The sequence below is a fragment of the Salvia splendens genome, chromosome 14 (assembly GCF_004379255.2).
Source record: "Salvia splendens isolate huo1 chromosome 14, SspV2, whole genome shotgun sequence".
Classification (NCBI taxonomy): Eukaryota; Viridiplantae; Streptophyta; class Magnoliopsida; order Lamiales; family Lamiaceae; genus Salvia; species Salvia splendens.
Window position 1 is genome coordinate 30,127,569 of NC_056045.1, and position 26,752 is coordinate 30,154,320.

The 26,752-nt window shown below is 36.5% G+C and overlaps 3 protein-coding genes and 1 pseudogene across 4 annotated transcripts; all 4 read left to right on the forward strand.

Moving 5' to 3' along the window:
• The first annotated feature begins 1,244 nt into the window (after positions 1 to 1,244).
• LOC121766029 lies at positions 1,245 to 3,873 on the forward strand (annotated as a pseudogene).
• A 1,337-nt stretch (positions 3,874 to 5,210) lies between these two features.
• On the forward strand, positions 5,211 to 7,756 carry LOC121763678 (cytochrome P450 736A117-like). The gene is made up of 3 exons (XM_042159737.1): positions 5,211 to 5,542; positions 6,210 to 6,789; positions 7,095 to 7,756. Exons 1-3 carry the CDS (start codon positions 5,253 to 5,255, stop codon positions 7,698 to 7,700), a joined length of 1,476 nt encoding a protein of 491 aa, XP_042015671.1. The 5' UTR covers positions 5,211 to 5,252; the 3' UTR covers positions 7,701 to 7,756.
• A 2,104-nt stretch (positions 7,757 to 9,860) lies between these two features.
• LOC121765845 lies at positions 9,861 to 17,236 on the forward strand. The gene is made up of 14 exons (XM_042162107.1): positions 9,861 to 10,529; positions 11,356 to 11,442; positions 12,044 to 12,147; positions 12,263 to 12,313; positions 13,047 to 13,218; positions 13,313 to 13,633; positions 14,035 to 14,238; positions 14,324 to 14,836; positions 14,923 to 15,132; positions 15,386 to 15,574; positions 15,723 to 15,895; positions 15,995 to 16,147; positions 16,281 to 16,362; positions 16,437 to 17,236. The coding sequence occupies exons 1-14, from the start codon at positions 10,044 to 10,046 to the stop codon at positions 16,827 to 16,829; spliced, it is 3,138 nt and encodes a 1,045-aa protein (XP_042018041.1). The 5' UTR covers positions 9,861 to 10,043; the 3' UTR covers positions 16,830 to 17,236.
• A 979-nt stretch (positions 17,237 to 18,215) lies between these two features.
• LOC121763365 lies at positions 18,216 to 25,120 on the forward strand. Of its 2 annotated transcripts, none has more exons than XM_042159369.1 (14): positions 18,216 to 18,453; positions 18,545 to 18,701; positions 19,523 to 20,154; positions 20,576 to 20,736; positions 20,998 to 21,058; positions 21,133 to 21,198; positions 22,108 to 22,193; positions 22,365 to 22,422; positions 22,765 to 22,965; positions 23,303 to 23,368; positions 23,791 to 23,870; positions 23,954 to 24,077; positions 24,374 to 24,511; positions 24,849 to 25,120. In XM_042159369.1, exons 2-12 carry the CDS (start codon positions 18,557 to 18,559, stop codon positions 24,066 to 24,068), a joined length of 1,671 nt encoding a protein of 556 aa, XP_042015303.1. In that variant the 5' UTR covers positions 18,216 to 18,453; positions 18,545 to 18,556; the 3' UTR covers positions 24,069 to 24,077; positions 24,374 to 24,511; positions 24,849 to 25,120. The 2 variants fall into 2 exon arrangements, with proteins under 2 accessions (XP_042015303.1, XP_042015302.1); XM_042159368.1 differs by having other exon boundaries at positions 24,449 to 24,511.
• Positions 25,121 to 26,752: the final 1,632 nt, after the last annotated feature.

Below are 26,752 nucleotides of genomic sequence, written 5' to 3' on the forward strand. Positions count from 1 at the left end.
AATTATGTGTAGTGTGTGAAATGTGTGTAATATATGTAGTATGTGAAATGTGTGTAGTGTGTGAAATGTATGTATTGTGTGTAGTGTGTGAAATGTATGTATTATGTGTAGTGTGTGAAATATGTTTAGTGTGTGAAATGTGTGTTGTGTGTGAAGTGTGTGTGAAGTGTGTGATATGTGTAGTGTGTGAAATGTGTGTAATATGTGTAGTGTGTGAAATATGTTTAGTGTGTGAAATGTGTGTAGTGTGTGTGGTGTGTGAAATATGTGAAATGTGTGTAGTGTGTGAAATATGTGTAGTGTGTATGGTGTGTGAAATGTGTGTAGTGTGTGGAATGTGTGTAATATGTGTAGTGTGTGAAATGTGTGTAGTGTGTGAAATGTGTGTAATATGTGTAGTGTGTAAATATGTTAGTGTGTGTGGTGTGTTACATATGTGAAAATGTGTGTGGCGTGTAAATATGTGAAATGTGTGTAGTGTGTGAAATATGTGTAGTGTGTGAAATATGTGTAGTGCATGAAATGTTTGAAGTGTGTTTGTTACATCTCTTTTGGTAAAACTATTTATTGGACCTAGAAAAAGATTATACTTATTCTGCTAATACAAAATTCTATTTCCAGTATAGTACTTTTATATTTCTATGAGATAGAGCCCATTTTTTTACTAACAATATTTCAATTATTTTTTCTTGATATATCTTTTACTATATTTTACCAATTTCACATTAAAACTTGTGTCATCTCAAAAGTTTCTATTTTTAATGAACGGGGAAGTATATATTTCATGTCCGGAGTGAGTTGAGAATGTGCATGTTACTTATGTTGTCGGTTGACCATGTGATTAATAGAAATGAATTATTGAGAAAGTTCATTATGAGACTAATTTCAACAGATGGACACTTAATAAAAAAAATTTCAATTATTTTCGTGTTTGTGTTGCCCCGTCATTTTAATTTGTTATTACAATAAAAAAATACCGTGTATGTGTTGCCACGTCATTTTAATTTGTCTGTACTCATTCAATCACATGGCACAGTTGAGTTTTTTGATAGTGTTGTTTGGACTAGAGAATTGTATACCAAGTTTGTCTTTACTCATTCAATCACATGGCACATATCTTGTCATTTGTCACTCTCCCATATTATATGATCATGTTTGTAATTTAACCACTAATAATGAAATGAACCGATTATATATTTCCAAGTTGGCTACAATTATTGATCCATAAATAAGCCATTGATGAAGTGAAGAAGTAAGAAATGGAGTTGATCCTCACATCTCTGGTTTCCCTACTCTTGCTATGGTTCATTACCCGAATCTTCCTCAAATCTTCAACCAAAAAAAACCTCCCCCCCTTCTCCCTCAAAGCTACCGATAATCGGAAACCTACATCAGCTCACCTCGCACCCTCACCGTGGCCTCCACTCCTTAGCCCAAAAACACGGCCCACTCATGCTTCTGCACTTCGGGAGTGTCCCGGTCCTGGTGGTCTCCTCCGCAGACACGGCCCGCGAGATCATGATAACTCACCACACCAACTTCGCCAACAGGTAATGCCAAAACTAGTCTACATGGAATTTAAATTTTTTTCTTTTATTAGTGACGTATTACTACCTCAGTATTTTAAAAATAGAAACTATTTCTATTTTGGACTGTCTCTTAAAAATAGAAACTTTAGAAAATTTCTATTTTTGGATGTGGACCCCACAATCCACTAAAACTAAATCCACTACTTTTCCTCTTCCTCACTCTTACTTTATTCATTTTTTTCGTTATCTTTCTTACTTTACCAATTTTTCTCTCTTACTTTACCAATGGTGTATTAAAACTTGCGCCGTTTCAAATGTTTCTATTTGTCAAATACGGAGGTAGTATTGTTGAATTTCAAGTATTTTCTTAATTACAATAAAACATAGGGTAATTATTTTTTTAATTACTCCCTCCGTCCCCTATTAATCGTCCATTTTTGTCATTTTTGCCGGTCCCAAGTAATTGTCCACTTTCACTTTTTTATCATAAATGGTAAGTAGGTCCACATCCAACTAATTCATTCAACTCACATTTTATTATAAAACTAATATACAAAAGAGGGACTTATATTCCACTAACTTTTTCACCCTACTTTCCTTTACATTTCTTAAAATCCGTGTCGGAACCAAAGTGGACAATTAATGGGGACGGAGGGAGCACAATAAAACATAGGGTAATTGTATTCTCAAAATTTCAAATTGAATTTTAGCCCCTAACAAAATAAATTTCTGTGTCCGGCCCTGCCAACAGGCCACCATTCAAGGCTCTGAAGAAGCTCTTCTATGACTGCAAAGACGTGACTTGCACCCCCTACGGCGAATACTGGCGCCAGATGAGGAGCATATTCGTCCTGCAGATGCTGAGCAACAAAAGGGTTCGGTATTTCGGGTGCATAAGGGAGGAAGAGACGGCCCTTCTCGTGAAAAGGATCGAGGGGTGCGTCGCAGCCTCGGCCCCCGTGGATCTGAGGAGACTGGTTGCGGAGACGAATGGCCAAGTGATTTTCAGGTCGAGCTTCGGTGGGAGATACGGTGAGACAGAGAATGGGAAGAAGTTCTCACGTTTGATTAGGGTTTTCATGGGGCTTATTGGAGAGATTCACATTGGTGATTTTATTCCGTGGCTTGGATGGATTGGTCGTGTTAATGGTTTTGATAAAAGGCTTGACACCACTTCTAAAGCGATGGATCAAGTTTTGGAGAGTGTGATTCAAGAACGACAAGAGATGGGCGAGGACAGAGATGGAGAAGATGATTTTTTGGATATTTTGCTCCAAATCTACAACCAAGATGCCTCCATTGGTCGAGATAGTATCAAAGCCTTGCTTTTGGTAAACTCTCTAACTTACCCCTATTTCTATTTCGTTCTGTCTGTCACTACATGTCTCATCTACTTTTTATTGCTCCCTCCGATCCCCCTTAAATGTCTCAGATTTACGAGTGCGATTTTTAAAAATTGTTCAACTTTATATTGAATGAAAAATATATTGGGTACCACTTTATGTCATTTTTATTAAATTATAAATGGGATGGAATTGGTCTTCTAATGGGATCAGAGGGAGTATACAAGTGTGATTCATATTCCACTAACTTTTGGTTGACTTGGATATATAGGATGTATTTGTTGGTGCTACTGATACAATCTCTACATCTTTGGAATGGACGATGTCGGAACTTTTACGACAACCTAGGGTGATGGAGAAGTTGCAATCCGAGGTACGAGGTATCGTTAAACAGAAGCAACACATAACTAAAGATGATCTAGAGAAAATGGGGTATATGAAGGCTGTGATCAAGGAAAACATGCGTCTCCATCCACCATTCCCACTTTCACCGAGAATCGCAAGCAAGGATGTGCAGATCAAAGGGTACGACATTGCAGCCGGAACCATGGCGATGGTCAGCACGTGGGCCATTGGGAGGGAACCCATCTCATGGGACGAACCGGACAAGTTTGTGCCGGAAAGATTCTTGAATTCTTCAGTAGATTTCAAAGGCCAAGATTACGAGTTGATCCCATTCGGAACCGGAAGAAGGGCATGCCCTGGGATTGGATATGCTACAGCTTCAATGGAGCTTGTGTTAGCAAATCTCATGCAAAAGTTTGACTGGAAATTGCCCAATGGGATTTTGCCAAAACACTTGGACATGACTGAGAGCTCAGGAATCACTGTCCATAAAGCCCTCCCTCTTCTTGCACTTGCCTCTCGTCCTCAATAATTTCGACAAATTTTATACTTTCTTTGTCCATGATATATTAGGAGTCCCTCTCTCTTGCTCATGTTTTAATGGCTCATGTTTTAAGAATGTTTTAAGAACTGTGAGTTGAAAAAGTTTGATGTAATATAGTTTTTACAATAAAATATAGGTTGAATAAATTAGTAAAATGTCAATGTATCTATCCATTATAATAAAAGTGAAATAAAACTCTTATTAACAAATGTATCAAAATGGAAAAGGAACTCTTATTGCCTGACATGAAATTGTAGCTTGATATTTTAGATCTTTCTTTATATCTATTCATAACTTTCTTAAAGCCGCAATATCAGTTCATAAATATTAGTTCTTGACTTGAATATCATTGATATATATTATGAGGTTAACTAATATAAATGTATCAAAGAATCGATATGATTTTCAGTTCTCATTTTAAAAAAGTTCTCACTGGAACCGCCCTCGTTCCTTCATATAGATCTTTCCTTTTTTTAGCAGGGATTTCCTCCCGAATCTTTTACTCTAAATTAATTAGATATATAAGTACGGAGTTTTTCAAATATTTCTCTTCAACATAATGTGTATTTTTCAAATTTTGAGTGCTTATCGGGAGTTTAATGAAGTAATATTTATCTTTCAAGTACAAAATAAATTCCAGCACTTACACTTGGTTTGGAGACAAAGCCCAAACACAAATTCTTTTGCAAATTTCATAAGTCACATAAGTACATTAGTTTTGTTATGCTAAGCATAAAATCAAACAAATTCAGTTTACGTGATACTTTTGGTAAATCTATTTATTGGACCTAGAAAAAGATTATACTTATTCTGCTAATACAAAATTCTTTTTCCAGTGTAGTACTTTTATATTTCTATGAGATAGCCCCATTTTTTTTACTAACAATATTTCAATTATTTTTTCTTCATATCTCTTTTATTATATTTTACCGATTTCACGTTAAAACTTGTGTCATCTCAAAAGTTTCTATTTTTAAAGAATGGATGGAGTATGTATTTCATGTCCGGAGTGAGTTGAGAATGTGCATATCACTTATGTTGTCGGTTGACCATGTGATTAATAGAAATTAATTATTGAGAAAGTTCATTAAATAGAAACGAGACTAATTTCAATAGACCGACACTTAATAAACAAATTCCACTATTTTCGTGAACACGAGTATGTAACAACTAACAAGAATATTCTTTTTAAGTTAATATGTTATTACAATAAAAAAATACTGTGTATGAGTTGACACGCCATTTTAATTTGTCTGTACTCATTCAATCACATGGCACAGTTGAGTTTTGATAGTGTAGTTTGGACTAGAGAATTGTATACCAAGTTTGTCTCTAGCTACTTAGCTCTTCTTGTCATTTGTCACTCTCCCATATTATATGATCATGTTTGTAATTTAACCACTAATAATGAAATAAACCGATTATATATTTCCAAGTTGGCTACAATTATTGATCCATAAAAAAGCCATTGATGAAGTGAAGAAGTAAGAAATGGAGTTGATCCTCACATCTCTGGTTTCCCTACTCTTGCTATGGTTCATTACCCGAATCTTCCTCAAATCTTCAACCAAAAAAAACCTCCCCCCTTCTCCCTCAAAGCTACCGATAATCGGAAACCTACATCAGCTCACCTCGCACCCTCACCGTGGCCTCCACTCCTTAGCCCAAAAACACGGCCCACTCATGCTTCTGCACTTCGGGAGTGTCCCGGTCCTGGTGGTCTCCTCCGCAGACACGGCCCGCGAGATCATGATAACTCACCACACCAACTTCGCCAACAGGTAATGCCAAAACTAGTCTACGTAGAAACTATTTCTATTTTGGGTCGTCTCTTAAAAATAGAAACTTTAGAATCTTTCTATTTTTAGACGTGGACCCCACAATCCACTAAAACTAAATCAACTACTTTTTCTCTTCCTCACTCTTACTTTATTCATTTTTTCGTTATCTTTCTTACTTTACCAATTTTTCTCTCTTACTTTACCAATTGTGTATTAAAACTTGCGCCGTTTCAAATGTTTCTATTTTTCGAATACGGAGGTAGTATTGTTCAATTTTAAGTACTTTCTTAATTACAATAAAACATAGGGTAATTATTATTTTTTAATTACTCCCCCCGTCCCCTATTAATCGTCCATTTTTTACGGTCCTCATTAATTGTCCACTTTCACTTTTTACCATAAATGGTAAGTAGGTCCCACATCCAACTAACTCATTTCACTTACATTTTATTATAAAACTAATATACAAAAATAGGACTTATATTACACTAACTTTTTTACCTTACTTTCCTTTACATTTATTAAAATCCGTGTAACCAAAGTAGACAATTAATAGGGACGGAGGGAGTACAATAAAACATTTTTATAGGGTAATTATATTCTCAAAATTTCAAATTGAATTTTAGCCCCTAACAAAATAAATTTCTGTCTCCGCCCCTGACAACAGGCCCCTATTCAAGGCTATGAAGAAGCTCTTCTATGACTGCAAAGACGTGACTTTCACCCCCTACAGCGAATACTGGCGCCAGATGAGGAGCATATTCGTCCTGCAGATGCTGAGCAACAAAAGGGTTCGGTATTTCGGGCGCGTAAGGGAGGAAGAGGCGGCCCTTCTCGTGAAAAGGATCGAGGGGTGCGTCGCCGCCTCGGCCCCCGTGGATCTGAGGAGACTGATTGCGGAGACGAATGGCCAAGTGATTTTCAGGTCGAGCTTCGGTGGGAGATACGGTGAGACAGAGAATGGGAAGAAGCTCTTACGTTTGATTAGGGTTTCCATAGGGCTTCTTGGAGAAATTCACATTGGTGATTTTATTCCGTGGCTTGGATGGATTGGTCGTGTTAATGGTTTTGATAAAAGGCTTGACACCACTGCCAAAGAGATGGATCAAGTTTTGGAGAGTGTGATTCAAGAACGACAAGAGACGGGCCAGGATAGAGATGGAGAAGATGATTTTTTGGATATTTTGCTTCAAATCTACAACCAAGATGTCTCCATTGGTCGAGATAGTATCAAAGCCTTGCTTTTGGTAAACTCTCTAACTTACCCCTCTTTCTATTTCACTACATGTCTCATCTACTTTTTATTGCTCCCTCCTATCCCCCTTAAATGTCTCAGGTTTATGAGTGTAATTTTAAAAAATTGTTCTAACTTTATATTGAATGAAAAATATATTGGGTACCACTTTAGTTGTGTTATTTTATGTCATTTTTATTAAATTATAAATGGGGCGGAATTGGGCGAAAGTGGTAAAATTGGTCTTCTAATGGGACCAGAGGAAGTACACAAGTGTGATTCATATTCCACTAACTTTTGGTTGACTTGGATATATAGGATGTATTTGTTGGTGGTACTGATTCAATCTCTACATCTTTGGAATGGACGATGTCGGAACTCTTACGACAACCTAGGGTGATGGAGAAGTTGCAATCCGAGGTACGAGGTATCGTTAAACAGAAGCAACGCATAACTAAAGATGATCTAGAGAAAATGGGGTATATGAAGGCTGTGATCAAGGAAAACATGCGTCTCCATCCACCATTCCCACTTTCACCGAGAATCGCAAGCAAGGATGTGCAGATCAAAGGGTACGACATTGCAGCCGGAACCATGGCGATGGTCAGCATGTGGGCCATTGGGAGGGAACTCATCTCATGGGACGAACCGGACAAGTTTATGCCGGAAAGATTCTTGAATTCTTCAGTAGATTTCAAAGGCCAAGATTACGAGTTGATCCCATTCGGAACCGGAAGAAGGGCATGCCCTGGGATTGGATATGCTACCGCTTCAATGGAGCTTGTGTTAGCCAATCTCATGCAAAAGTTTGACTGGAAATTGCCTAATGGGATTTTGCCTAAACACTTGGACATGACTGAGAGCTCAGGAATCACTGTCCATAAAGCCCTCCCTCTTCTTGCACTTGCCTCTCGTGCTCAATAATTTCGACAAATTTTATAATTTCTTTGTCCATAATATATTAGGAGTCCCTTTCTCTGGCTCATGTTTTAATGGCTCATGTTTTAAGAATGTTTTAAGAACTGTGAGTTGAAAAAGTTTGATGTAATATAGTTTTTACAATAAAATATAGGTTGAATAAATTAGTAAAATGTCAATGTATCTATCCATTATAATAAAAGTGAAATAAAACTCTTATTAACAAATGTATCAAAATGGAAAAGGAACTCTTATTGCCTGACATGAAATTGTAGCTTGATATTTTAGATCTCTCTTTATATCTATGATTCTTTTCATAACTTTCTTAAAGCCACAATATAGAACCATAGACATTAATATCAGTTCATAAATATTAGTTCTTGACTTGAATATCATTGATATATTTTTTATGAGGTTAACTAATATAAATGTACCAAATTTAAAAATGTTCTCACTGGAACCGCCTTTGTTCCTTCATATAGATCTTTCCTTATTTTAGCAGGGATTTCCTCCCATCTCTTTTACTCTAAATTAATTAGATATATAAGTACAGAGTTTTTCAAATATTTCTCTTCAACATAATGTGTATTTTTCATATTTTGAGTGCTTATCGGGAGTTTAATGAAGTAATACATCCTTCATCCCGTAAAATAAAAGAGTTTGGGAATGATACGAGTTTTAATTACAAATTAGTAAAATATGAGAGAAAGAGAAAAAAATAGTTAAAATAGTAACAATAGTGAGACCCACATCATAATTAGGGTTACGTTTAATGAAAAAATTTTATAAAATAAAAATAGATTAATTTTGGACAAGCTAAAATAGCAAAGTAGACTATTTTAGGCGGATGAAGACTATTTTGTTGATTAGGTATTTGTTCAAAACATGTTATTCATCTGTCTTTTTTTTTAGTTTTATTTTGTTCGTTTGTGTGTGATTTAGATGTCACCATACAATCATTGGTGGTGAGTGGCAATTAAATACCAGTCTTTCATTTTCATGTTTTCAGTCTTAACATTTTTTTATGAAAATTAGGATGTTATACACTTGTGCTAGTTGTGCATGCAAGGTTAGGATTAAGGTGATATAAGAAAAATTAGATAGCATGAAGACTACAAACTGTTTGTACTTTCTGTAGTAAGTAATTGCACTATAAAATTTACTAGCTTGCCGAATTCAACCGAGACTCCTAATGACATACGGAGATTGTAATTTTACGATAAGCCAGCCATGTACGGTTATGCTTATTTAGTTATCATAGTGGACCGGTCTAAGCTCGACGGGTCAGCCGTGAAATTGGGCTGGTTTCTTAGTTGGGCCTTTTTGGATTAATTGGTAGTTTGACCTTAGTTGGGCCTTTTTTGGATTAAATGGTAGTTTGACCTTAGTTGGCTCATTTTGGATTTATTAATGAGCTGATATGGATTTTATAAATAGGTAAATTGGGTCACTAAACTAATTAATTGGGCCTTAGTAATTAAATATCTTCACCACATATAAATATTCCTTTGAGTAATCATTGAATTATTGAACTATAATTGGAAGAATAAACCTTTTTTTTCAATAATGGTTTCTCATCTACCCGTGATGATTCGAACTCCCAATCTATTGGTTGAAGGAAAAACGTTTTATTAACTAAGTTGCGTTTCGTTGTCTATAATTGGAAGAATGAAGAAAGTCAATTTCATGTAAGGAACCAATTATTGAAACTATGATTGGTTTAGTTTAATTACGATAATTAATTCTAATTAGATTTATATGGGCCATGAATTGTAATTAATTACCTAAACTTGGCTTTGTCACTAAATTAATTCAATTAGTTTTGATTAATGGAATTAATTAATTTGCTTCACTTAATAATAATCTTATGTTATTTAATCATCTCATTTCATTACTCGGTCAAATGGACTTGATATTATTATGATATGTTAATTAAATACCTAGGTATGATCATGAAAGATACTCCATAAAGTTAGTGAAAATGAAATTATTTAAGATATATGGTTGAAATAAATAATTTTGAATATGATTGTAAAAATCTTGATTTGGATTTGATATAAATAAATGAAGATGGGCGTAAATAAAAAAGCTATACTCTAAAATAATTAAATTTATTGCGTATGAAAAAGTAAAATGATTGGCATAAAGCGTTAAAAGGGAAAACGGGTCACATCAAAAAGTCGAAAATATTCACGACTTTTTGATCTTCTCCTTCGAATTACACTCACACTATCAACACACTGCAAACGAATCACACACTCTCTCTCTCACCTGAAAACCGTTTCCGGCTCTTCAGTCACCTCGAAATCCAGTGAAATCGAGCTCAATAGATCCCCGAGATTGGGAACCATGGGTCGCAACTCAGTTCCCGCCGCAGATTTAGCTTCCGACGATGCGTCGGCGGCCACATTCCACTCGATCCGCGACCGTTTCGCCTTCAAGCGGTACCACAACACTAGCAGCGCGGCCGAACTCCCGCGCTCCTCCAAAACGACGGCGCCGGTGCACAAAACCTCCCGATCTCACCACCACAAGCAGCGGAAGCTGTCGTTCTTCCCCTTCAGAGGCAAATCGCGGCTCTACTTTTGCATTTTCGCGGTGATTTTCGTGTTTTCTGTGGCATCGATGGTTATGCAGAGCTCGATCATGCTGGCTTTCCGGCAGGGAGTTGGCGGAGACAGGAGAATGCGGTGGAGGTGGTCGGTTAAGGAGGGGTTAAAGCTGGGGAGCTCGCTGGAGTTCGTGCCTCAGCGGCGGATAGACTTGAACGGAAGCCGGCTCGATTCGCTCAGAAGCCAACCGAGGCTAGGCGTTCGGCCTCCGAGGATCGCTTTGGTAAGTGATTGTTAGCGATGTAGTTAGGAAATTTAAATTCCTGTGATTGAACTGGAGTCTGGAGTTTAATGCTAATTATGAGCTAATATAGTTATACACGCTTATTTGGTGGTTTGCATTATCACAGATTTGGTAGTTGTTGAAATTCATATACCTAATGATCTGGAATAGAAAAGTATAAGTACCAAAACCTAACGCCTCTGCTCAACGGAAAAGTAGTTCAAATCATGTTTTCAAATGCTTTCACATCATTTTTTATGTACAATTCAGGAATATGCATGATTAACAAACAAATGTTAGATTGTTATCATCCTTATTATAGTTGTAGAAATTTGAGATAGAGCTTTGTTGAGTGCTAATCATCTCGTAAGTCCAGCTTTGGATTTAATAGGGTATCAAGAGGATAGATTAAGATGCAAGAATCACTGGCAAACATGGCATGGTCTAAATTCTGCTAATTTTTTTGGTGATTATGCATTTCTTAGAGGATCACTTATCAATTATCTGAATGCTAAAGAGAATCTATATCAGATAGGCAATGCTGTTTGTTTGCGACATTCATGCCCTGCATATGTACATGTATAGTCTTGTCATATTTTATGCAGTCATCTATTTGTATTAGCCTCTAATTTATCATAGGTAGCCACCTTGCATACCTTTTTTCCCCTGCAAGGTAGGGCTTAGATGTTTGTCCAAATTTTAATTCTTGTTTACTTCTTAGATGCATTCCCTAAAGGAAACAACTTCCAGTATTGCCATACTCCAAATGTATTACCGTTGAAGTTCTGTAATATATTTATTTATATACTCTTTTTATCAATGCAAGATCTTAGGGAACATGAAGACAGATCCTTCAGCACTATTGATGTATTCTTTGATGAAGAACTTAAAAGGTCTTGGTTATCTGCTTAAGGTATTTTTTCATAAAAGTTTTCATTTGATGCTACTTAACTGTTTTATATTCAAAATGACGATTGTAAAATCATACAAACTAAGTGCCCAATTGTGTCATAACCTTCTCCTTCTCCTTCTCCCTCTCCCCTCCTTACTTTCATCTCTAAAGCTAAAGGAATGATCACTGTAATTGAACATTGCCTGGATAAAATATGTGCATTCATCATCATGCTCTGGATATAATATAATTCAGAAAGTTTAAAGATCATATGCTTTCATGCCCAGAGGCCCCAGACCTTGATAGAAGCAGCAGCCTCCCTGGAATTCGAGTTGGGAACATTACTTGCATGTATGCCTTCTTGATTGAAAGTGTGCCATAGCTCTTGCTACTATTACTCTTTCATGCATGTGAAATAAAGTCACACGTTCTTGCTGCAATAGAAGTGAATATTATATAGTCTTCTAATTTATGAGGTAAGAGTCTGCTTTTTAAGTAAAATCTGCAGGAACAAATATCAGCTTGTAGTTGGAACTTGTGATATTGCCAGTTACTAAAGTATGTCCATATCTTCCTACTATGCAAATTTAAAACCATGACCTACCTCATATACTTTCTGTAGTTATATGCCCTCAAAGATGGGAGAGCGCGTTCTGTTTGGCAAGAGCTTGGAGGTCCAGTTTCAATTTTATGGCCGGAGAGATATGGGTACACTGATTGGTCGATGTATGTTTTCTCTTCTGTTTTTTATCGTACCCTGGAAGTTCTATATGTTATTAGCATATATTGTTGATTAGTTTTCTCCAGCCACGATAGCTGAGCAATGCCTTTTTGCCTACAGTTATGAAGGTATTGTTGCGGATTCGCTTGAAGCAAAACATGCCATTTCCAGGTATTGTTTCTCTGAAAGAATTTTTTTCGTGTTTCCCTTTTATCCCTGGATCTATATCACGAATCGGGTGAATACAAAAGTAAAATACTATGATCTGATGTCTAGTGAATGTTGTTCTCTATACCCACTTCTCTCCAGCCCATAATCCCATATATAATTAGCCATTTGAGGTCAGCTAGTTTGCTGTTTTTTGATAGTGAAATTACCCTCTGATAGATCTGAGTGGTGCACTGATGGCATGCACATGCTTATAGCTTAGTATTTTAACAATGAGGATCCCACACAAATATGACCAAGATTAATATTGTGAGTCCATCCCTATGAGTTGTTCCATGCTTGCTGTCTATGAGAGGGTGACTGAAGGAAACTGCAAGAAGTGACGTTTTTCTCTTTAGCTTCTCTAGTCTTTAATGCTCTAGTATGCCATGCACCACTATGTTTAACATGCCAAACTTGATATTTCTCCTCAGACTGCATTTCCAGTGGAACTCTGGATCAATACACCACTAAATTTATTTCCCCCCGGAGTTTCTTGAGATAAGCTGCAGAGGATTGTTCTGTTTCAAAAAGGACCATCTTGAACAAGAGCTTTAGTGAAAATAACAATAGTTTAGGACTCCTCCACTTTTCCTATAGCCTATTGCAAACATGTATGCGATGGATGCTGTCATGCAAAGTACATTGCATAGTGCTATTTGATATTCTATGATTTGTCAATTTGATATCTATGCAGCCTTATGCAGGAGCCCTTTTGCTCTGTGCCTCTGATATGGATTATCCAAGAGGATACTCTCGCCAGCCGTCTACAAGTTTACGAGGAGATGGATTGGGGCCACCTCATTTCTAATTGGAAAATGGCCTTCAGTAGAGCTGATCTTGTGGTATTTCCAGAATTTTCTTTCCCGGTAATATTCTTTCTGGAACTTCTTCTTAAGATGTTGCGACTTATTTAAGGATTGTCTTGGTTCTGATTATTTATTATGTGTTTTCCTTTATCAGATCTTATATAGTGTTCTCGACACTGGAAACTTCTATGTTATTCCTGGATCTCCAAAAGATGTTTGGGCTGCAGAAAGCTATAGTGAGACTCATTCCAAATATCAGATGCGGAAGGAGAATGGTTTTCCAGATGATGACCTGCTGGTTCTAGTTCTTGGGAGTTCATTCTTCTATTATGACCTAGCCTGGGATTATGCAGTGGCAATGCATGATCTAGAACCTGTACTCCTCAAATATGCAGGACAAAATGATGTTGGATTTACATCAAAGTTCATTTTCCTTTGTGGAAACTCAAGCAGACAATACAGTGATGCCTTGCAGGTATATGTTTGCAATTGGCTGTTCTGAATGTTATAAGTTTTTTACTGCATCTGTGCATGTGGGCTTCAGAAAATGAGACACCAATGAGATTTAACATTGCTAAATTTGATATCTCTATTGGAAAATAGTGACTGTTACTCCAGCAAGAATTTGTCGGTACAACAGCAGATGCTTGTAATGATTAATATGATTGGTTAAATTTGTTCCATTTCTTTTCACATCTGATTTAATGTGGTATGAGTTATGCATGTGCTTGTTAAATTATCCTGGCTCATTCTTTTAATCCACAATGTTGGAATTGAGATTGGAAATGCTCTTTTGTTTCTTTCTACTGGAAGGAACTGGCAGTTTTCAGTTCTGCCCTGGATGTTATCTTTACTATCACTGTTACACCTATGTAGGACATTGCGACTCGTCTGGGATTACAGCAAGGATCATTGATGCATTACGGCATAAATAGTGACGTTGACAGTCTAATACTGATGGCTGATATTGTTCTGTACGGATCCTCCCAAGAAGAGCAGGGATTTCCTCATTTGCTGACTAGAGCCATGTCATTTGGGATTCCTATAATTGCTCCAGATTACCCTGTCATAAGAAAATATGTATGTCACATATGTTTCTCTTTTGAATGATCTTGTAGCTATCCTGGAAGCTCATCTTTTCCATGTATTAATTTTTTGAATGCAGATTGTTGATGGAGTTAATGGGATAACTTTTCCAAAAAACCATCCTGAAGCATTAAGAAATGCCTTTGTCCTCTTGATATCTGAAGGAAACTTATCGAAATTTGCACGTTCTGTTGCTTCCTCTGGAAGGCTTCGTGCCAAGAACATGTTTGCAAGTGAATGCATCTTTGGTTTTGCGAAGTTAGTGGAGGATGTCTTTGATTTCCCATCAGATGTCTTGCTGCCAACCCCTGCTTCCCAACTGAAAAATATTGTATGGGAATGGAATCAATTTAGGAAAGAACTTGACCAGATATCTAGTGAGAGAGGACATATGTATAGAGAAGATCATTTGAGGGTGAATTCGACTGTTGTATACGACCTTGAGGAAGACATGGTAAATTATGCTGCATTAGGAAATGTCAGTGGGGTCAATCCTGAAGGTCTGGAAGAGGACATGCCAACAGCTTTGGACTGGGAGATCTTAAACGAAATAGAGAGCTCTGACGAAGTTGAGATGCTGGAAAGAGAGGAGGTATGGTCGTACTTTTGTTGCTATTGAAGTCTTTTTTGTCATTTAACTACAACACCCTATTTATCTGTTTAGCTTATGCTGTGTAGTTTGATGAAAGAATGGAGAAAGATATTGGTGAATGGGATGAGATATATCGTAATGCTAGAAAATCAGAAAAGCTCAGATTTGAAACAAACCTGAGAGATGAAGGCGAGCTAGAAAGAACTGGGCAGCCAATTTGCATTTATGAGATGTACAATGGTGCTGGGGGTTGGCCATTTCTGCACCATGGTTCGCTATACCGTGGGTTAAGCCTCGTAAGTTCCTCACAACTGGGTTGGTGCATTGTACTTGGATTACTGGTATATGGCAATTAAATGTAAATCAGATGGACCATGTATCCCCTGTTTTATGATTTCATTTAAACAATTTCTTCCATACTAATCTAAGACCCGATACAATTTGGTATAAGTATTTAGATGTGGGCATTATTTTTATTACATTTTCTCCTTTCCTTGCATTAAATTGCTACTTCAATAGTACTTTCTTGTTTTTGGCTTGGTGTATCAGTCTAGCAGAGCCCGGAGATTGAGTTCAGATGATGTGGATGGAGTTGGTCGGCTCCTTATCTTGAATGACACTTCTTATCGTGATATTCTATGTGAGATTGGAGGAATGTTTGCTATAGCTAACGGAATTGACGACATTCATAAGGGACCTTGGATAGGATTTCAGTCATGGCGTGCTGCTGCGAAGAGGGTATGTATATTTACTGCCATATTAATCCACAGTATAATTAAATTGAGTCCTCTCCGTCTACTCTCTTCCGAGTTACGGTTATTAAAATTTATTGCTCTAGTGGATTCAACACTGCCTGCATCTGACTAATCTTTCTTAATCATCTCAGGTGTCTTTATCTAAAAAAGCTGAAGATGTTTTGGAGAAAACAATACAAGGAAACACTGATGGGGATATGATATACTTTTGGACTCATCTTGATATGGATGCCGGTGTCATGGGACTAAACGATCAGCATACTTTTTGGTCAATATGCGATATCATGAATGCAGGACGGTGCAGGTGAGTATCACCAGTAAAATTGTAGAACACAGAACAGAACACCTTCACTAACATGGTTCGACACTGATTCATATCCTTTTGATGATTCCAAACTCACAGAACAGCTTTTGAAGATGCATTTCGAAGAATGTATGGGTTGCCATCAAACGTACAAGCTCTACCTCCCATGCCTCAAGGCGGTGGGCATTGGTCGGCACTGCATGGCTGGGCCATGCCTACGTCTTCATTTCTGGAGTTTGTGATGTTCTCTAGGTACTTCCGTTATGCGCCATTATCATTTAAATTCATAACATACGTGCAAGCCGGCTTACCTCACTGCAGGATTACATTGAGAGGTAGTCAAACAGATAATAGTTAGACTCTAACTACGACTTTGATGACACAGGATGTTCGTTGATTCTCTTCATAGTCTACGAATGAATTCAGCGAACACATCCGCCTGTTTTCTGGGATTTTCAGAACCCGAGGTACGTTTCTGAAATGATGTGTACGTGTACACACACTAAAATTAGTTTTTCATGTTGCGTTCTACTTGGTGCAGAAGAAGCACTGTTACTGTCGAATCTCGGAACTCCTAGTAAATGTGTGGGCTTATCATAGCGCGCGAAAGATGGTTTACATTGACCCTACTTCAGGCTCGGTGCAAGAACAGCACCCTATCGATCAACGGAGAGACTTCATGTGGCCAAAATATTTCAACATCACCTTACTGAAAAGTATGGACGAAGACCTTGCAGAGGCTGCAGACGACGGCGACCACCCATACAGGCCGTGGCTGTGGCCGTTAACCGGAGAAGTTTTCTGGAAAGGCGTGTACGAAAGGGAGAGAGAGGAGCGATACAGGCTGAAGATGGACAAGAAGAGGAAGACGAAGGAGAAACTACTCGACCGGATGAAACACGGATACAAGCAGAAGACACTAGGAGGAAAGTAGACAGGCAGTTTATGGAACTATCTGACTTGCACATTGCAGCTGAACCAGTTGTCCGTCCTCAGTTTGTGAGTCGAGGCAAGACGTGCTCGTCACGGCCCTCGATTTTCTCACGGCATCCGAACACTTCCCGATTATACGATCATCTAACACGACACGAGCATAGGCTGCTGGAGACGGGGCAGGGTGACCGAGGGTACAAACGCAATGCATTTTTACAGTAGTACAAGACTAGTGAGGTTTCAACTTTTGTTTCTTGAATTGTATATACCATTCATAATACATAATAATAGCATAGTTCTAAAGAAAAAGAAACCCATTGACAAAGATGAAATTCAGATGGATAGAATTTGAGACCTTGATTTTCTTTTTAGCATAAGTATTAAAGGAAACCTACTTTATTTGTTCAATGTTGCATCAATTTAATTTCTTGTTTTGTGGAATTGTATACCAATTTAGATTACTATCTTTAGATTACCAGTTACCACCGTCGACCTTTCGAATGCGTGCTGGCCAGGTAATAGTGTGGTTAATGTCCTATTTAAAAGTTTCAGATTTGAGTGACATGATTTTTAAATTTCTGGTCATTTCCCGATAAAAGTATTAATGTTATTTTGACACTAAAAAAACTATAAAATTGAATCCAATCCAATATAATTAAACATTTCAATTTGTCATGAATGAGTGACGATGCCATTAAAATATTTAAAAATTATACACTAAGTTAACAAATTAAAGTAAAAAAATAATGGTTATTCATCTATTAAATTTATTAACGTTGATCGATATTCATATCATAAAAATTCGTTCTATAATTAATTAATACTATAATTATTAAAACTTGTGTAGCGTAAAATTAGGGGTGGCAAATCGTGCGTGTCGGGTCGTTATCGTGTCGACACGATAACGACACGAACACGACCCGTTAAGAAAACCTCAAACACGAACACGACACGAAACCCTCAGACACAAACACGACACGAACACGACACGAACCCATTAACGACACGAACCAATTCGGGTCAACACGTACACGAGATGACACGATAATGACTCGATAACAACACGACCTGATAACGGTTAAACCTATTAAAAATGAAAATAATAAGAATTAATAATATTAAAATATTATTTGTTAACGGATAACACGAACACGACACGAACACGTATTGTTAACGGATAACACGAACCCGACACGAACACGACACGAACACGACACGAAATTTTCGTGTCCTTAACGGGTCGACCCGATAAGGACATGAACCCAATAAGCTCTGACCCAAACCCATTATTTTCGTGTCGGTTCGTGTCGTGTCAAAAATTGTCAGCCCCACGTAAAATAGATCTTGTTAGAGAGATATTTACAAACACCTAATGGCAGCTAGCAAATTAAGCTTCCATTTTCACTGAAGCCGCCGTTGAACTGAACTTCAATTCAGTGCTACCTGCAAAAAACGCAACTATAATCCAATCACAATTCAAAAAAATCTTAGCACCAAACAGAATGCGCGATTGATGAGTGTATCGACGATTGTTTGCAATAGCAAAAGAGCAGGTATCTGAAACAAGTTGGGGGAATCAATTTTGGGTTCAAAGCCTTCAAAATTCCGCCTCCGTCGCCATGTCTGTAAGTTTGATGCTCACCACAGCTCTGCGAGATTGCATTTCTCCGTTTCCAATTTCTTAATATTTTCGATTTTGTGTTATCTGATTTTCAGAGTTGATTACCAATGGCGAACGCTAAGCCATGGCGAATCATCCCAAGGCCGCTGCTGGAAACAGTGCTCAACAATCACGTGCAGCACCACCGCGTCCATCAGCCTCTCATCCTTCATGGCCCCCGTGGCGTCGGAAAAACCACCCTTATTCTTGAACGTGAGCAAATATGAATCCCCATTTGTATTTGTGTGTGTTGCTATTCATGTAGATTATTAAAGGATTGTGGTATGCTGAGCTCAATTATGTGGAATTTGTCAAGGAGAAAGTGGAAAGATGAGATAATGGAATTTCGGTTCATGATAGCGTTACTTCTGAACTTATTTAGAGAATGGTTTCTATGTTTTTGGATGCATTTTGTATCTGGAGGACTAACAGTAGTAGCTTGTGTGTTCCCCAATTTGTTAACTTTTAAATGACATTTTACAATTTACGATTGGCAATATACACGATTGAGTATTTTTTATCTTCGTTGAAAGGATTTCTCTAGTTCTGGCATGACTAATAGTTTGTTTGTTCCCCAGTTTGTTAGCTATTATAGGGAATTTACTCTTTGTAATCGAGTGTTTTCTCAAGTTGTAGCCCTCTCATGAGGATATGAATCAATCATGTTATCGTAATTTAGAAACAATCAAGGGCTTTATGATATCCTAAGTTTCTAAACCTCAAATAGTAAATGCCTCCTTAGGATTTTCGAGTAATGTGCTGTGTGCATTACAGTCTTCACTGATTATCAAGAACAGTTTTAGCGTAACTTGCAATGGTGATTCAGTATTGCTTTCTCATGTATGAGAACATGTTCTGAATGTGTGTTTTGTGGTTATGACTGCCACTAGTGCTGTCCCATGTTCTTTGAGTATTTAGTGCAGATTCAACGTCTTCATGTCATGTTTGGTGCAGAAATTCAATTTAGTCTGAACTAGGACCTACCATTTTGATGGACTCGATGTAAAGAGCTTTCCCACTTTTCTTATTGGTAGGTCTGTTTGAGAAATGGAATACTGGGCCGCATGTTACTGGTTATGTTGACTTTGCAGAATCAATAAAGGAATACCATCCAAAACATGGGCAATCGTATCCATGGATATCATGGACCATGTGTCCATCTCCGAAACTTGTTACACTAAAGACTCAGCTTGAGGACTGCCTTGAGTCAATGGCCCATAGGGCCATAAAGCTTGGGACTATTAGTTCCCACCAAATATTTACCACTCTTACCAAATGGCACAGTCCAACCACTGCCCTTAATCAGATTTTGAATGTTAATACCGTCTCCAAAATGCGTATAGTTAATAAAAAGAACAAGGTATCCCCATCAAATTTGTGGGAGAATGCAGTTTTAAAATTTTCTTCTGCATTAAGTGAGCAAGAGTTAGATGGGGTTTTCGACCAGAGTATTTCTGTGGAGGAGTCGTCATATTACAAGGAAGCCATGGCAGCACTGAAGTTGGCTAAAGAGGTTATTAGGGTTCAAGGAAAATGGAGGGAGAATGCCATTCAAGATTTGAACAGCAGGGGTGGATTTTCGCGATCCCTAGCACATTCTGCCACTGATTGGCCTTGTTTGTTGCTCGAGTTATTGTCTTTAGCTGCAGAAGTGGATTATTTTCAGGTATTTAAGTTTTATAACTGTAATCTGGTTAAGTATTTTAATTATATTTCCATCCATGTGGTAGATCTAGGAATCTTAAACTGAAAACTGAAAGAAGAGAAGACCTGTGAATTCTGTATCAATGCACAGATGAATATCTTTTAAACCTTCTAAGTAAATAATTAGTAAGATAAATGTGAGTATTTCGGTGGTGTTATCAAAAGATTCAAAACGTATCTCACTCTTTGTAGATATGAGCCTGGATGCTTATGGTGTAAATGGTACTAACAGGACCTGGCATTTAATTCGTAGTAAAATATAAATTGTTCATGCTATGTATAATAGGACTAGAGAACTATTGTTGACATTTCAACCTATGCCTTACTTTTAACTTCTTCTCGCTGTTGCTTCCTTTTTGTATCGGTACTGATGAAATAAGTAGCCAAAGCTGGTGATAAACAATATAGAGCTTCTGAAGAATGCTACTTTAGAGAATGACAGAATGATATGTGGATCCACATACCATGACAGCCTGATTTGGAGAATAATAGCTTTGGGTGCAAATGAAAGGTGTCTTCCAGTTGTTTTTGTAACCTCTGATGGGTAAGTCTTCTTATTTACTAGTATTTATTTATTTTCTGCTTATTGAAGCTAAGATCAATTTGGAAGTCTAGAACCAATTGACCAAACACTGCAGTAAAACAAAAGATACATTAAAGCTTAGTCTTGACCAAAATTATTAGCTGCATGAGTTTGTGTTCTGACTTCATAATTGTTCTTCCAGTTGATTAATGTCACTATCCATTACTACTGATTTAGTGCACTTGTTGTTCTAGTTTCTTACCATAGCTCAAAAAAATGCAGATACTACTCGTATAGAGCTTTTATTGATTTTGGATTTCCAGATATTTTCATCTCCCGTGAGGTAAACAGCCTCGTATGTTTGTGCATGTGCTATTAGTTGAGCTTCGATTATTTTGATGCAAATGTTAATTTCAGACATTCGGATGGTCTCCAGCAGAAGGAAAATTGCATATGGTTGGTGATTATTTTAGTCAGTCTGAGGTATTGTTGATTAAAGAAACTTTAGTCATTTGTAAGTTTTGTGATTATAATTAGTTCCTTGAAAAAATTTCATGTTTTCTTATAAATTATAGTATGAAACATGATTGCTAAAAAAGTATATTAGATTCTTGGCACCATAGTTCTTAATACGTCAGCAATAATTGTTAAGATTATGCCTCTTTGTTCCTTCTGTGTGGCTTTTCGTTACTTGATTTGTGCTTGGCATATACTAAGAGCCAGTTGTCTTGATTCTCCATTGGATTTTGGATCATTGTTTCTATTGTTTAGAGAAGTAAGAATATAGATCAAAGAAGAATCAGTAATTGCTGGTGAATGGTCTGTGGTACACTGTTAAACCATAAAATGAAGCCTAAGCACCTAATCTTGTTAATTTGGATATAACATGGGGCTATTTGAATCTTGTGGAGTAATAAGTACGACAACAAATTTCGATCAATAAGCACTAAGAAGAATCTGTAGTATTGATAATTGTACTGATGGGTATGGTGTTGGATTAGTAGTGATTAGCTAATCACTACTAACATGATCAGTAGAATGCATGTCCTCAGTAGATGGTCTATTGATGATGGTGTGAAATTTTGTATTCTCTTATGTTTCTTGTTCTTGATAGTGAATTCCAGCTATCCTCTCTTAGACGTAGATCTTTACGAGCAAACTCTGTAAACATCTTGTTCTTGGTTCTTTGGTTTACAGTTCAGTTGCTTAGTTCTTTTCACTGCATCTCTGCATTTTCAAGATCTGATTGTCAAAAGTTCACCTTTTCCAAATATTGAAGTCTTGCATTTGTGCTTATGCTTCTGATAAGTACTTGATCTTGTAGAGATATGAAAGACACACAAATTAATTCTCAAATGGTTCATATACTCACATTGCTAATCTAATGTGCAGTGGGAGGTGATTAATGAGGTACTGGGCCCAAATTCCCGACATCTATTTGAGGTTTATGCTCTCAAGCTCAGTAATGATTACCAAAAGTAAGCACTATTAATAGGCTAAATTTCTTTACATGTACTGGCCAATAGTGAGTTTTATTGCAAACTATGCATTTTCTCTTAGTAATCATCTTGTTCTAGTTCTCTAGGTTTAGTTTTTGCTTACAGTCTTCCTAAAAAGGTGGCTAAACATGTATATCCTTCCAATCACAGGTTGAACTTTGAGAATACGTTTGAAGATATCATGGACCTGTATCTGGCATACCTGCAAGTACGGTTCTAATACGTTTAAATTTTGATCTGCATTTCCATTTCTTTTCCCTTTTCTTATGATGGGCATGAATGTTCCACATTCCTACAGAAGAACCCTTAGTTCTGAAGTTTTGGCATGTATAAGATTCCTATTGGTTCGCTGTTCAAGATTGCCTGTGGATGACTAATTTTAGTAGAGGCAATCAATTTTTTATTCCCAGATAATATGTTTGCATTGCAAGAATTTACTCTACCCTGTATGTTGCTCATATGTTTGCTTTTTAGCAGAAATATGAAAAAGCTATTCATTTTTCTCGAGCTCCGCATTTGTTTTCTATTTAACACTATTTCTCTGCTATAGGTAAGCGTTGTAAATCCATCCATGGATAAAGCATTATTGCTCCTGGAAAAGTTTGCTGTTGATGATCAAAATGGGAAAATCCCGGAGGATACATTACGAGTTGGTGCTCCTTGGAGGCATCCCCCTAAAACAGATATAGCAGTGTGGGCAAAAATTCAACTAATGGACTTCATTCAGTCTCTAGTGAATGCAGGATTTGCGGTAAAACTGAACCTAAAACTGTGGAGCTAGTTCTTTTCAATGATAAAGCCACATTTAGTCTGTGATTTGTACTTGGCTATATTGTTCGTCATTTTATTTCCTTCATCAGAAATAAGGTCTGGTCCTCATTTACTTTGTTATATTATAGTCAAAATATTACTACTCGATGAATGTTATGTCCGTTTAAGCGATTCAAAAATCAGGGGGAGTGCTTGGAAGTAGTCTAGTTTTCTAAATTGGTATTTGAGTTCTTCGGATGTTCTGCTCATGTAAATGAGTTGGTCAGTTGAATTTCTGAAAAAAATAAAAACATGATTTTCCTTAATATTCAATGCAGGTTAATTACTTTGCTGACTGGAGCCTCGAGTTCTTGGAGGATCCAGCTGCTGATGCACTGCTACAGGTAATAATGACTTTTGTTTTCTTTACTTTGTCACTGTAATATTGGATTCTTAGTTCATTATTTGCCTTTCTCGGCATTCCACAAATCGAGGATGCGCTATTGTCTCTTATATGTGCGTGCACATTTTCTACACGAACTACCTCACATCTGAATTGTGGAGTTTCTACTTCCTGTAAGCTACAGATGGCAATCATCTTGTGAGCTTTTTCGAACTTCCTTGTTTTTAAGAATTTCCTATGTTTCCATAAACCATGAAGGGTAACAGAAGTGGTGCTTTATAGAAGATATGCCATGATTAGTCCTTTATTACGACAGACAATTATAGTACTTAACACATGTTAACTCTCCCGCTATCCAGCTCATATCTGAGGGTATAGCATACTTTCAACAGTATCATTTTCTAAATCAAATACATTCTGCAGGTTGGTTTGCTGTACACCCAACGTGATCCATCCTATATTCGCCCCGTCAGCCGTGGGATCCAGAGGTGCCTTGTTAGATGGTAAGATATGCTGATGCATGAGTTCGATTCAGTAGCTGAACAAAGTGCCTTTTGTAGCATGTCCTGATATATAAGTGTTGCAGGCTTGTTCAAGAACGGCTAAATCTGAGCTTAAAACATTCCTTTCACTTCCAGTGGCAGCGTGTTATAAGAGGCCGTAGCTATCGGCACTTGTTGAAACAAGTTGGAGTGAAATAGTGTATAGCGGTACTTTCAAATTCTCTCGATTTACTTTGCTTCTCATGATATCATCTGTCGTATTAGAATTCAATATGTAACTTTGCTGCATATGACACTCGGGTGCATTTCTAGGAGACACCACAACTTGGCCGTGCCTCTGAACCCCATCTCTTTTAACGATAAAACAAATAATTAGAAGCATGCGGAAAATTAAGCATCACTTTTATAACCATAGCAGTCTATAGTCTTATATCGGGCTTCTTGTTTATGTTCATGAATGAAATAAAAAAAATTCATTTTCACATTGAACTATTGCGATGCAGCATCGGGCTGTTCTTGTATATGGCCTAGTTAGTGAAAAACGCGCCACTCCATGAAATTAAGTGATTCTATTTCAGGCAACACAGCAGCAATAGTTCGTCTCTTGGTTCAGAGTACTCTTCTGCCATCAAAACTACACAGTAAGTCATCGTTTACTAATACCTTGCGCTACATCTTTTATCCGAATCAGAATTCTTCTTATAAACAAATAGAGCATTGTATATTCTTTGCCTTCAGCTTCTGCTTAAAACCAACTATCTATTTTGCTGCTGTCTGTCTTCCTGCCAATCACGTGGAACTCTACCTTGTTATCTGTTTGCTGCTAATAATCATGCGTTGTTCGTTTTCAAAAATTGAAAACAGAAGTAAAAGGTGCAGAAGTTGCAAGAATCAATATAGACTCAAAAGATTGATAGCTTAGAGTTTGTGTTCTGTAAATAGCTATGATACTGACTTGCAGTTTCCTTTCTGCTGCAGTTGCACGAATTTTGTTACTGGAAGTGAAGATCCAATTTTTGAGAGTCAATTCAATCAAATCCATTTTTTTATACTACAAATTTTTGAAGCACATATACATGGTGTTAAAAATTTGTATTATGTGGCCACATTTTAGTGTTGAGGATGTGAAACTGTGGTGGTTTATATTTGTGGATGTTTGATTAAGAAGAAATTAAATTAAAGCTAGGCTGATTAAACCATGAAACGGTGGTGGTTTATATTAGTAATACCTTTTTCATGATTTCTCAGTATTTGCGATTGAAGGCGTGGACTTTTCTTTTTGAAGATTGATTTTGTTTTCTAACTCTAATTATATATTACTCCCTTCATGAAGGTGACCTACTTTTATTTTTAGTTTGTCCCAACTAAAATCACTCATCGCAAAAAAAAGAAACATATTTATCTCTATTTTATTCTTCTTTCATCTCTTTAGTTTATTATCATTCTAACTTTATTTTATTTCTTATTTTATTATCTCTTCATTTAACTCGTTTAGTACAATTTTCTTATAAAATAAACATTTTAAGAAAATTATTTTTAAAGAATTAAGTGGAGAGATAATAAGTAGAAAAGTGAAAAGAGAATAAAATAAGAGCGTGCAAAGTTGTTATTTTTTTGCAAAAAAAATAAATGACTCAAGGAGTATTTTTTTTGTTTTATTAATCCAACCTCATTTTTTTAATTGCCTTTTTTTTTTGTTTTTTTACTAATCCATATCATTCAAACAACATCGTTTTGAGATTTTTTTTAATTATGTTATAAAATTACAATTTCACACATCATTAAAATATAAAAGCTTGTGAATGAATAAAGGTAACGGTGGTGGTTAAGATGGTGAAATCACATGATAATTTGTCTGCTAAAATCCACAACAAATCACGAGGAACAATCCACCTTGAGCATGAATTTTTGCATACAATCATTGCAAATTATTCAATTTAAATAAAAGAATAATAGCCTAAAGATACACCAACTATTAATTTATTAGTATAATTTTAACCATGAATTTTAGTATATTAAAGAAATCAAAATATTTGGATCGTAAAAAAATGATTAAGTACTAAAAGTTAGTACTATACATTTTTCACCATATTAAAAATTCATAGTAGTAAAAATCTGAATGCGCCAATAGTTGATAAATAAGTACTCGTTCCGTCTCAAAGAAGATGACTCATTCCTTAGGTGGCACAGAATTTTATGCATTTTTATTTTGTGTATTAAGTGGAGAGAGTAAAGTAAGAGTGAGAGAATAAAGTAGAGATAAAAGTGTTTGCATTTTAAGTAATGAGTCATCTTGGTTGGGACAAACTAAAAGGGAAAATGAGTCATTTTTAATGGGACAGAAAGAGTACTATATAGCCCTTAGATTAGATATATAGTCATTTCAGTCAATTATTGACACGTTTATTTTGGACATACTTTACTAAATATTTAGAAATGTTGAAAATTGTGTTAAATCGTGGCAACTTAAATGCCCAAAAACGATAGTATTTCGTACACTACTTGATAACTACTCCTTCCTTCCCACAATAAGAATTATATTTAGGGTGGACATAAATTTTAAGAAATGTTAAGAATATTGAGTTGAAAATATTAGTGAAATATGAAATCCACTTTTTATATTAGTTTTATGATAGAATGTGAGTGAAGTGATTTAGTGGACTGTGTGACCTACTTACCTTTTATGGTAAAAGTGAAATGTGATTCTTATTGTAGGACGGACTGAAATAGCAAAATGTAACTCTTATTGTGAGAGGAATGATAGAGTAACATTTTTTAAAATAATTTAGCAAATCTAAAAAAAATTGTTTCTTATATGAATAAGAATAGCATAGATGTGATTAAAGTTTCGACATGGAACGAATTCATAATTCTCAAATTTA